At 48.1% G+C, this 12288-nt stretch overlaps 2 protein-coding genes across 2 annotated transcripts in view; one reads left to right on the forward strand and one right to left on the reverse strand.

The window, feature by feature from the left end:
• The window catches only part of ARL5B (ADP ribosylation factor like GTPase 5B), a 30078-nt gene extending 21367 nt beyond the window's left edge, over window positions 1-8711 (reverse strand). Inside the window, exons 1-2 of the mRNA XM_044293368.1 lie at window positions 8514-8711; window positions 1171-1231 (exon numbers count right to left, since the gene is read on the reverse strand). Coding sequence (XP_044149303.1) covers window positions 1171-1231; window positions 8514-8559 — 107 coding nt within the window. The 5' untranslated portion in view covers window positions 8560-8711. The remainder of the gene's footprint in view (window positions 1-1170; window positions 1232-8513) is intronic.
• Window positions 8712-9179: 468 nt separating this feature from the next.
• Window positions 9180-12288, forward strand: part of NSUN6 (NOP2/Sun RNA methyltransferase 6) — a 54029-nt gene continuing 50920 nt past the window's right edge. Inside the window, 1 exon segment of the mRNA XM_044295051.1 lies at window positions 9180-9503. The gene's annotated coding sequence lies outside the window, so the exon portion shown is untranslated.

Consider the following 12288-nt stretch of genomic DNA (forward strand, 5'->3'; position numbering starts at 1 on the left):
GGACAGTAGCTCCCCTGGACTTTGAAATCTAACAGCTGTGACCGAGAGTGACGAGCAACGGAGAAATAGCCACGAACATAGTTCTGTGAGCGGACATCCGGGTGACATCGTGCCCACAGCGCATATTTCTAGGTCCGGACATAGGACAAGGACACACCGGCCAGGTAAAGCAACATAGTTGCCCAAGTAGGTGGGGCGCCACCTTAGTACTTTGTGATTACCGATTCAAGACCGGCAATTGTCTACTTGGAATTGCGATTTTTTTCAAGACTGGAATAAGGGCGGCGGTTTTCTAAACCCAAACCGCCTAGACTGTTAAGTTGCGATTTCTTCTAAACTGAAACAAGGGCTGCGGCTTTTTAAATCCAAGCCGCTTAGATCAATTTCTACTAGATTGAAAAAGGGCTGCAGTCTTTTAAATTCAAGCTGCTTAGACCGTTGCCTCAAACTTTATGACCTATATTGCTGCTATTGATTAATGTTTCTTCTCATGTGAATTTATATGATTTTATGGTCTTATGGTATTATATATTTTATTATATCGGTATATTTTATTAAACTTTGATCAATTACTCCACATTTGAGTGCCTGGTTTAATCTTGGTATTTTTACTGATTAAGACTATACCTTATTTATCTTTATAAGTTGAGGCGTTGTGCAGATATGAGGATTTTTATCTTTATGCAAATCAGACAGTTAGCGCACCAAGGGGCTGGCAGTAGAGCTTCAAGAACCGCTACAGCTGCGCCCCTAGTGCTCATTACCTCCGCCAATGACTCCATACACTATAATAACACTACAACAATGATTATTAAAATTAGTGAGTCACATTGCAGGCACCATTAGACGGGCTATTAGACCTGTCAATCAAGGAGGAGGGGCAAGTGTAATGAGCACTAGGGGTGCAGCTGTAGTGGTGCTCAAAGCTCTAAAGCCTGCCCCTTGGTGCTCCAACTGCATGATTTGTATAAAGGTAAAATTAAAAAAAATAAAAAATAAAAAAAAATCATGTAGGCTGCAGCAGTGTGCCGATATAAGGTATTGTTTTAAGCAGCATGCTCAACCCTACCAGGCAATATGCCCTACCAGGCAATCAGTTTCTGATTTGGGGTTCAAACTGCTGGAACTCTCTGCCGCCCCTGTGCGCCATGCATATTGACTCATACTTACAACTGGTAAAGAATAGTGGTCTTTCCTGCATTATCGAGTCCGACAATGATCACCTTGTGCTCTGCAATGAGAAAAGTAACCAAGTGAGAGAGAGGAAGAACTCAAAGCAAATGTATAGTCCCATACCCTGAGGACGCCTTTCAGCCTCTACGAAACAATATAAACTTGTCTACGTAGATTATACACGGTACATGTCAAAAAAGTTCAAATTTGCCTTGAGAACCAGGACTTTGTAGCCAAACTGGTGCCAAGAGGTGCATTAAGACACTAGTCTTATCAGACACATTACACACAGATACATAAGTGGATGGTCAATATAGCACTATCGGCTCCAGGAAGCAATGGACCTGGCATAAAGCTACAAGTCTAAAGATGGCCGAACACGCATTATCTGCCCCGATTCCCACTTATAGATATGGGCTATCTACTGGCAGGCATATATGCGTTTTCAATAAGAAGAGGGCCTTTCGGGAAGAATAAAAGGATCTGAACTGAAGTTCAATGCATCCAATCCTTCTAGACCTCAAGATCTGCCGGAGGACAGTCAGGAGGTCCCCACAGACTTCAGATTGTCGGTTGAAGACGGCAGGTTCAGCTGACATTAGCCTAATGTGTATAGGGGCCAATCCCCACTTTTAAAAAGGGTCTCTCTTATAAAGACAAGTCCTTGTGAACTCATGCGACTGGTCACCATGTAACGCTCCATTTCCTGAAATTAAAAATAGATGGCTGTCGGAGGTAACAAACCAGAAGTTCAGGTTTGGGTTCAAGGTTGTGTAGATGTAATTATTTTTCCTTATAACATGGTTATAAGGGAAAATAATAGCATTCTGAATACACCTTAATCCACTTGTTCGCGCAGCCGGCATCTCTTCTGTCGTCTTTGAGGAATAGGACCTTCGATGACGTCACTGCGCTCACCACATGGTCCATCACATGATCTTTTACCATGGTGATGGACCATGTGATGAGCGCAGTGACGTCATCGAAGGTCCTATTCCTCAAAGACGACAGAAGAGATGCGGGCTGCGCGAACAAGTGGATTAAGGAGAGTTAATTTTTTTTATTTTTTAACCCCTCCAGCCCTAATGTACTATGCATTCTGTATTTAGAATGCTATTATTTTCCGTTATAACCATGTTATAAGGGAAAATAATAAAGACCGGGTCCCCATCCCGATAGTCTCCCAGCAACAGTGCGTGAAAAATCGCACCGCATCCGCACTTGCTTGCGATTTTCACGCAGCAACCTTTCACTTCTATGGGGCCTGCATTGCATGAAAAATGCACAATATAGAGCATGCTGCGATTTTAATGCACAAGTGATGCGTGAAAATCACTGCTCATGTGCACAGCCCCATAGAAATGAATGGGTCCGGATTCAGTGCGGGTGCAATGCGTTCACCTCACGAATTGCACCAGCGCGGAAATCTCGCCCGTGTGAAAGAGGCCTTAGGCTACCTGTTCATGGTTTCCAGGTAATATAGTTACATAGTTTAGGCTACTTTCACACTTGCGTTCAGAGCGGACCCGTATGGGGTCTGCCCAGACGGATTCGCTCATATAATGCAGATGATGGGATACGTTCAGAATGGATCCATCTGCATTATATTGTAGACAAAATTCTAAGTGTGAAAGTAGCTTCAGACGGCTCCGTCCAGACTTTACATTGAAAGTCAATGGGGGACGGATCCATTTGAAAATTGAGCCATATAGTGTCAAATTCAAACTTATCCGTCCCCATTGACTTACATTGTAAGTCTGGACGGATCCGTTTGCCTCCACACAGCCCGGCGGACACCCGAACGCTGCAAGCAGCAATCAGGTGTCCGCCTGCTGAGCGGAGGCCAAACGGTGCCAGATTGATGCATTCTGAGCGGATCCGCATCCACTCAGAATGCATTAGGGCTGGACGGATGCGTTCAGGGCCGCTTGTGAGAGCCTTTAAACGGAACTTCAAGCGGAGCCCCGAACGCTAATGTGAAAGTAGCCTAATACGGTTGAAAAAAAAACAAAAAAAAACATAAATCCATCAAAATATATATATATTTTTTTCCCCATAGAGTGCACAGAACAAGATAATAAAGAGATCTTAAAGTGGTTACCCAAAGTCTAAAACATGCTCATGTAGATTATACTTGCCCCGCTCTCCATCTCCATGGGTGGGGTGATTCCCGTCGCGGCCTGCTATTGGCTTCCCCCCAATGTTTTGATCCACGCGGGGATCAGGAGCGACACGGGTGCCGAGGAGCGGGGCAAGTATGATGTATATGAAGGGCCTTGTCATTGGGGGGCATGTTTTAGACTATGGATAATCCCTTTAAGAATTCTTATTGCTGACAACAGTGCAAGTAAAACCCTTAGGCCAGATACACACAAGTGTATTCAGTCCAGGATGTACGCTTTGTGTGACGTCAGTATTTCCCGGGCTGAACGTTGCGCCTGTGAAAAACTCACAGCATTATAATGATTTATAACGCTGTGTGTTGCTGTCTGACTGCGGCTGTACTGAATTCTACTGATGGCATTATGCGAGTACAGTTTAGTAGATACGAGGTCGGGCGGGGACACACATTATAATAAAGCCATGAGTTTGTGTCACAGGAGTAGTATTCAGCCCAGGAAATATGAAAGTGATAGTGTGAAAGGCAAATTGCGGTCCACAATTCACGGGCACTGACCGTGGGCCAGCCGCATCCGTTCCGCAAAAAGATGGAACTTGTCCTATCTTTTTGCGGAACGGAACACCACAGAAGCACTGCGTAGTGCTTCTGTTCCGTATGTGGGCCGCAATATGGCCACGGGGGACACACGGTCGGGTGCAAGAGGCCTAAGGGTGAGGTCAAAAGCTGCGGCCAGCCACACGTGGAAAGCAATGCCCACCAGTGGATGGCAGTGGCTGCACAATGTGGGGAAGCTGTACTGCAAGAATCAGGGGCTCGAGTGCGTCCGTGAGTGCCGTCACCGTGTTTTGTAAGGCACCAGCATAAAACAAAGTGTGTCATTAGATAGCATCTGAAGCCGCCACGTCACAGGGAGAGGAGATTGTGACTCACCCCTGTCAAGTGCGCACATAGCCCTAGGGATACGAATCCCAGCAGTCCATGTAGTCCAGGGATCAGCAACCTCCAGCTGTTCTGAAACTATCACTCCCACGATCTTCCTTTCAGTTCTACAGCTGAGCAAGTGTGCAGGCTGGGAGTGGTAGTTTCACAGCAGCTGGAGGTTGCTGACCCTCTAAGGCAGTGTTTCCCAACCAGTGTGCCTCCGGCTGTTGCCAAACTACAACTCCCAGCATGCCCGGACAGCCTTTGGCTGTGCGGGCATGCTGGGAGTTGTAGTTTTGCAACAGCTGGAGGCACACTTGTTGGGAAACACTGCTCTAAGGGAGAACTAGTTGTCCAGGACATCAAAAATGCTCTCTACCTGTTAAACATTCCTGTTTCTATGCCGCCCAAGCACATGACCACTGCGCTCACTGGCCTCAGTTGAATCATCCCTGAGATCAGTGATTGACAGCAGTGGTCATGTGACCACTGCATGGAAGTGAACTGGGACCACTGGGTGCCAGTGTAGGACTGGAGACGTCATATACAGGGGAGTATGCTTTATCATTTTATTTTAAAACTCAATCAGCATTTAGGAAAACATTTCTGTTCTGGACAACCCTTTAATAGTCCTCACGTCTACATAGGCCTACTGACCGCCCTGTTGTATGCATGGTACTGAACACGACCAGCGCCAGTTTCCTGACACCAATGCGTATGAGCCTGCCACACAGCCCATTAAAGTGCCAGACAGGCATACCCCTAAGGAAGGCCAAAAGTGCACCCCCATCTCTTGAGTTGAGTACCAAGACCAAATTTGCATGTTACACTGGCCTTTTTTGTGTAGAGGACAAAGAAACATGTATGTATGGCCAGCCAGAGCGCCACTCGCCTCACCCCAAGTACTACGGATGGTCTAAAGCCCGCCCTATCTTTGCTTACCAGCAGATGGTGCTGTTAGTGGGTGCCACAGACACTGGTGGAGACCCAGGGTGCCATCCACAACCTTGGAGATTAGGAGACTACAAACCGATAATTTAGGGTAAATGCACAAGTTCAGGATTTATGTGCGGACAATCCGCACTGAAATCTGCAGGTGTTCGCAGGGAAATCCGTGCGGTCAACTGAAGTGAATGGAGAAAATCCGGACAGGAAAAAATAAAATAAACTGACATGCTGCGGATTTTAAAATCTGTGCGAAAAAAATAAATGTGCATTGATGATTTTTAAGGTCCTTTTACGCAGACCGATGTGTCAGGCAATTATCAGGAAGAATCCAAACATTCCCGATAAGTGATCGATCGTTATGCATAGGAACAAGCGATCACTACAGACAGATACAGAAAACACTGAAAGTGCAGAATAAGAGGTTTACACAACATAAAGGGATCCTATTACCGAGGGAGAGAACCTGGAGACGTGTAATGTGCGTCGACACACAAAGCTCGGACACGCTGCGGATTGCAGATACTGACGGAAATGATACGCCCCTGTGAATAGCTCTGTGAACATTAGCAGCAGATCCCGGGGCACAGAATGCGGACCATATATACGCATTGCAAATACGCTCGTCTGAAAGCGACCAAAGAGGACGTTGGGAGGGCAGTGGTAAAGGGACTATCCCATCAGAAGAACCTGCCACATAACGTGGCTGCAGCGGAGGTCGGCTGATCCTCTCAGGTGCCACTCCCAGCAAACAGCTGATTTAGAGGCAGGAGCACTTGCCCGGCAGAGGCCGCTGCATTGGCAGTGTGGCATTACACAGTGGCCATTCAGGTGCATAGTCGTCCATGTCGTACCCGGGTGGCTCTAGTCTATCAGAATGGGGGTCACTTTTATGATCGGTTCTAGCTCAAGCAGGGGGTCCTGAGTGGGGGCTCCCTCTATGACAAAGGCCAGTTTAACACGAGCGTATTCAGTCCAGGAAAAACGTTCCGTGTGACGACTAAACACTGCTTCTCTGACGTGAACTCACAGCATCGTAATGATTTATGACGCTGCGAGTTCAAGCCTGACCGCGGGATACTGAACGGTAGTCACAGCCTTATTTCAGTACTGTAGACCTGCAGTCACGCAGGGGCACACAGCATCATAAATTACTGATTCTGCGGGGGTCACATCACAGATGCAGTGTTCAGTCCGGGAAAAATGCAGCGGTCACGTGGAGCATGTTTCCCGGACTGAATACGCTTGTGTGAAATTGGTCCTACGCGCATGAGTCTTCTTCACGAGATAACCTCTTCAACATAAGGCCTCACCGCACACGGCCATAGTTTGTCTGCATCCGATTCCCATTTTTTGCGGACCCATTTGTTACAATGGAGCTGCGAATGATGCGGACGGAACTAGTGTGCTGTCCGCATCCGTATGTCAGTTCTGTGGGCCCGCAAAAAAGGACAGCCGCCCACACGTAACAGAATTATAGGAGCGCGCTGCGGACGGTCGGACCCGCGCCCTGCTGATTATCGACATGTTGTGGGAAAGCCGCACATTTTCACCCTCTGAAACGCAGAGGTTGGAATCTTTGTCGAATAGGACAGAGACTTTACTGCAGACTTGTGGTGGAAAATGTCCTCCGTGTGTGCACGTGGCCCAAAATAAACGGACCAGGACGCAGAGGAGAAGGCAGTGACCTGGCGGCATCCGACATCACCTGACTGTACTTGGAAAGAACTTAAAGGGGTTGTCTCAATTCAGCAAATTTATCATGTAGACAAACTTAAAGGGTTCGCATCATCTCATACACTGGGGGCACATTGCTAGGATGGGACCCGCACCTATCTGTAGAACGGAGCCCGCAAAGTGAAGGAGGAGCGCTCTGCGCAGGAGCGGCCACCCTCCGGTCGTTTCTATGACTGGGCTTTTTTCGGCAGTCCCATTGAAATACATGAGAAGGGCACCGCGCAAGCGCAGCCACCGCTCTATAGGGCTGACTGAAAGAGTCAAGCCAAGTGCGGCACTCCAGCAGAAATGAATGGAGGACGGCCGCCCATGTGCAGTGCACCCTCCTTCACTTTGGTCCCAGTGGGCCCATTCCCAGTCACATTACGGTGACCGCTGCAACCATGGAAACAAGCAGTGCATAATGCAAATAATGAATCCAGCCAGCAAAGGAGGCAATATTGGCAATCACAATACATTAGTAAGTGCCTGATATTAACTTCCTCTACATGATAAATGCCATTTGCTGAAGTGAGAGAATCCCTTTAAGGCAAAGGCAATCGGACCCCTTGCACCTCCCCATAGCATTTCCTGCAGGATAGAGGGCCACGATCAGCACTGGGGGGGGGGGGGGGGGGGTACACTTTTTACCCCTACAAAGGTTATAGAAGTCACTACGACCTGAATCCTAGGCAAATAACACATAAAAGCCGTACACATACATAGATGTACATCAGGGTGTTAGGGGCGGACATAACACTGCACAGACCACTCAAGGAGGACAGTTTAAAGTGGTATGCCGATGACATATTAAAGAGGACCTCTCCTGACCGTTGCATCCCCCATGTAATAACCATTCTGCAGCATCTATTCTTTTGACTACGATGTGCCATTCCTCTATTATTCCTGCTAGAAGTTACAAATGAATTGCTAGCAGTTTGCAATAAAGGTCCAGATGGGTGTTACCAGAGGGGGGGGGGAGGCTGTCCCTGGACAGTGACACAGGCAGCATAGAGCGCAGGGACGCACCCTCAACTGGAAACACCCATCTGGACCTTCATAACAAACTGCTAGTAATTCTTGGATAACTTCTAGCAGGAATAATAGAGGAATGGCACAACACAGTCATAACAATAGATGCTCCAGAAGAGTTATTATATGGGGAATGCAAATTGTTATTAAAACAAGTCAGGAGAAGCGACAAGTTAGGTTGCCCCCTACATATCAAGAGGGGGGGGGGGGGGGGGCGCTCCATGACTCAGAGAGATCAGGGGAAGCATTTATAGGAGTGATGGAAACAACCCCCTCCAGGACGTATTCACATGCAGCAGATTTCTGAAAACATTACACTTGTTCACTACATGCGTTTTGTAAGAGCCATTCAGATGAACAGAAGCAGTTTTCAGTCACAGAAAACACTGCAAAAAATCTGCCAAGTGTGAATATCCCCCTAATGGAGATCGACACCATAAACTGCAACCAGTGACTATTTTATAGAGTACTACTCTGCCCATCTGGAGCCTGCTGGGGGTTATAGCTAGGACCGGTTGCTATGCAGTGACACACACAGCAGGGATCCTCCAGCGCTGGGTCTCCCCGGGGAGCGGCTCTTTGTTTGCAGCTCGCAGGCACTTGCCTTGGTTGCAGAAGAAGTTCCACAGCTTCGCGAAGATGAGGCCCATGGTGACAACAGGCCAAAGCCGAGCTCCGCCCGTCACATAGGTGTGAGAGGAGGGGGTCACCGTCCGGTACGAGCGCTCCTCGCCGGGTCAGGCCGCGGTCTCCATCCGCCCTCACCCCGGGGACTACGTGACTGTTTCTACCACACACCGCACTAAACAGCTGGCGCTCCAGCCGCGTACGCGCTCTACGTACGGCCGGCTTACGTCACCGAGCGTATGACGTTCGCAAGCACCGCCTTCCTTCGTCGCTATTGGATAAATCTACGCTGCCTACTTCCACTCCTAGCCAATCAGAGACGGAATAACATAAGGCCTTGTAGAAGTAAACTCATAGATGATTGGTTGTTCGCTACCTGACTGTACGTCTAGTCAAAACTACAGCTCCCAGCATGCCATGCCACTTAGGGCAGTCAGAACTCAATGGGAGTCATAGTTAACCAATAGCCTGCAGAACACCAGAATGTAGCTTATGGCGTTCTGGATAAAAAAAAAAATCTCTGTAGTTCCGAGTATGTAGGGTAGGAACATAGATGGGTTAGTGACCACATCAAAGATGGCTGCCAAAGCTTCTCAGACAGTCCGAACACTAGGGGGGGGAATCGGAATCTCCCTGGGAATTCATTTCGTATAAGCGGTGATAGATACGTGTTTGTTTCTCGCCCATTATAATTTATTTTTCTCCTCGCCTCACAGTTTTGACTGGACCTGCCTCATTTCTCTGGGCAGGAGAGATTGGTCTTCATAAACATGGCCGCCCCAGGATACTATGTGTCATGAAGTGAAGACATTTATTTTATACAGTGTTCTTGTTTTAAGTTATTTTTTTAATTAAATGTTGGCCAAGAAGAGGCCCGTGTACTTTATACAGGCGGCTGAGGACTGGACGGCACAATGAGAAGATTCGCTGTCACGGATGTTTGACCCACACCGGTTTCCGTAGCCAGGTATCTCTGCTTCTATGGAGGGGAGGGTGACAGAAGCTCGTCTTCACTGTGGACGCTTTCTGTGTCACTGCTGCCTCTATGTCTCTGCAAATCAGATCTTTCTCAATTGGTCAGCCTGGGCCTTGTAGTTCCACAGGGCAGAGTAGTGCTGTATATAACTGCATAAGGGCTTATTCAGACAGGGGATACATGTGCCTCATATTAAAAACTCAAGGGGTCTTTTACCAAACTGGTGTGCCCATAGCAACCAATCAGATTCCACCTTTCATTTTGGACAGCTCCTTTGCAAAATGAAAGGTGGAATCTGATTGGTTGCTAGGGGCAACTAGTCCAGTTCTACTTTACACCAGTTTGATAAATGACCCCATCAGTCTATGAAAGTGAGAAATAAAAGCAGAATCCACATGGAAGCCGACCGTGTGATATCCGGTTTTTCACATCTGTTACTAAGCAACGGGAAAAAGTGAAACCAGGATGTCCTTCAGTTTTTTTCCTACACGAGAAATACAAATGTAAAAATGGCAGCACAGAAGGCGACAAAGACATATTGGACAGTGGTGTCCTATTTTTTCAGAACGGAAAAATCAGATACAGCCTACAAATAAGCTTTAGGGCTCGTTCACACGACCGCAAATTGCGGTTCGCTAAGTACGGGCACCTGCCGCGTGGCAGCCGTATAGGGATCGTGGCCCCATTCACTTAAATGGGTCCGCGATCCCTCCGTTCCGCAAAAAGATAGAGAAAGATCTATCTTTTTGCGGTGCGGAAGCACGGAACGGAACCTCAGAAAGCACGCCGTAGATTTGCAGACCCATTGAAATGAATGGGTCCGCATCTGTGATGCGGAATGGCCACGGAACGGGACCCGTGTATTGCGGATACGCGAATGCGGTCCTCAATATGGGCACGGGCCTCACACGGTCGCGTGAACGAGCCCTTAAGGTGAGTGACAACCAGATGGACCGCCGTTACAGCTTCTACAGAGGTTGTCACCTTTCCCACAGCCCTGAAATAGAAATCCGCCCAATCAGACACTGATAACAGCTTCCTGATCCTGTATCCGTCCACGACTAAATAGGAAACTACAACTTCCAGCATGCTCCTGTTTACTTATATGGAGGTTCTGAAAGAAGCCAAGCGAAGGAGCACGCTGGGAGTTGTAGTATTACAACAGCTGGAGTGCCGGAGGTAATGGGATGTGATAGAAGAGGACAGCTCTTGGTGACAGCTAGTAGGCCCATCCTTAGGTACCGAGCCTGACAGGTTCCTTTACTATGGATCCTTTAGGCTACTTTCACACTTGCGGCAGAGGATTCCAGCAGGCAGTTCAAACATGTGCAAACTGGTGGCATTTGTCAGGATCCTGATCCGTATGACAAATGCATTGAAATGCCGTATCCATCTCCGGAAAAACGGATCCGGCATTTTTTTTTTCACATTTTTTGCGGTTTGAGCATGCGCAGACCGCAATGCCGGATCCGTTTTGCCGGAACACTCGGGGCCGGATCCGGCATTAATGCATTTCAATGGGAAAAAATGCTGGCAAGTATTCCGGAATTTTGGACGGAGATAAAACCACACCATGCTGCAGTATTATCTCCGTCCTGATCAGTCAAAAAGACTGAACTGAAGACATCCTGATGCATCCTAAACGGATTTCTCTCCATTCAGAATGCATTAGGATAAGGGCTCTTTCACACCTGCGTTCTTTTCTTCCGGCATAGAGTTCCGTCGTCGGGGCTCTATGCCAGAAGAATCCTGATCAGGATTATCCTAATGCATTCTGAATGGAGAGAATCCGTCTTCAGGATGCATCAGGATGTCTTCAGTTCCGGACCGGAACGTTTTTTGGCCGGAGAAAATACAGCAGCATGCTGCGCTTTTTTCTCCGGCCAAAAATCCTGAACACTTGCCACAAGGCCGGATCCAGAATTGATGCCCATTGAAAGGCATTGATCCGGATCCGGCCTTAAGCTAAACGTCGTTTCGGCGCATTGCCGGATCCGACGTTTAGCTTTGTCTGAATGGTTACCATGGCTGCCGGGACGCTAAAGTCCTGGCAGCCATGGTAAAGTGTAGTGGGGAGCAGTATACTTACCGTCCGTGCGGCTCCCAGGGGCGCTCCAGAGTGACGTCAGGGCGCCCTACGCGCATGGATGACGTGATCGCATGGACACGTCATCCATGCGCATGGGACGCTCTGACGTCATTCTGGAGCGCCCCGGGAGCCGCACGGACGGTAAGTATACCGCTCCCCCGTTCCCCGCTCCTACTATGGCAACCAGGACTTTAATAGCGTCCTGGCTGCCATAGTAACACTGAACGCATTTTGAAGACGGATCCGTCTTCAAATGCTTTCAGTTCACTTGCGTTTTTCCGTATCCGGCGTGTAATTCCGGCAAGTGGAGTACACGCCGGATCCGGACAACGCAAGTGTGAAAGAGCCCTAAAACTGATCAGTTCTTTTCCGGTATTGAGCCCCTAGGACGGAACTCAATGCCGGAAAAGAATAACGCTAGTATGAAAGTACCCTAAGGAAGACGACCGCCGTACATATGGAGTTGCTGCACACGACAATCATGCTAGTGCAATAATAACGCATAATTTATCATATACTGCGCTCATATGCTATGGGTTGTATTAAAGGGGTTTTCCGAGATTTTCATACTGATGACCTATCCTAAGGATAGGTCACCAGTATCTGATTGGTGGAGGTCTGACCCCCAGGACCCCCGCTAATCAGCTGTTTGTGAAGGCTGCGGCGCTCATCTGAGCGGAGCGGCCT

The sequence above is a fragment of the Bufo gargarizans genome, chromosome 5, assembly GCF_014858855.1.
Source record: "Bufo gargarizans isolate SCDJY-AF-19 chromosome 5, ASM1485885v1, whole genome shotgun sequence".
Classification (NCBI taxonomy): Eukaryota; Metazoa; Chordata; class Amphibia; order Anura; family Bufonidae; genus Bufo; species Bufo gargarizans.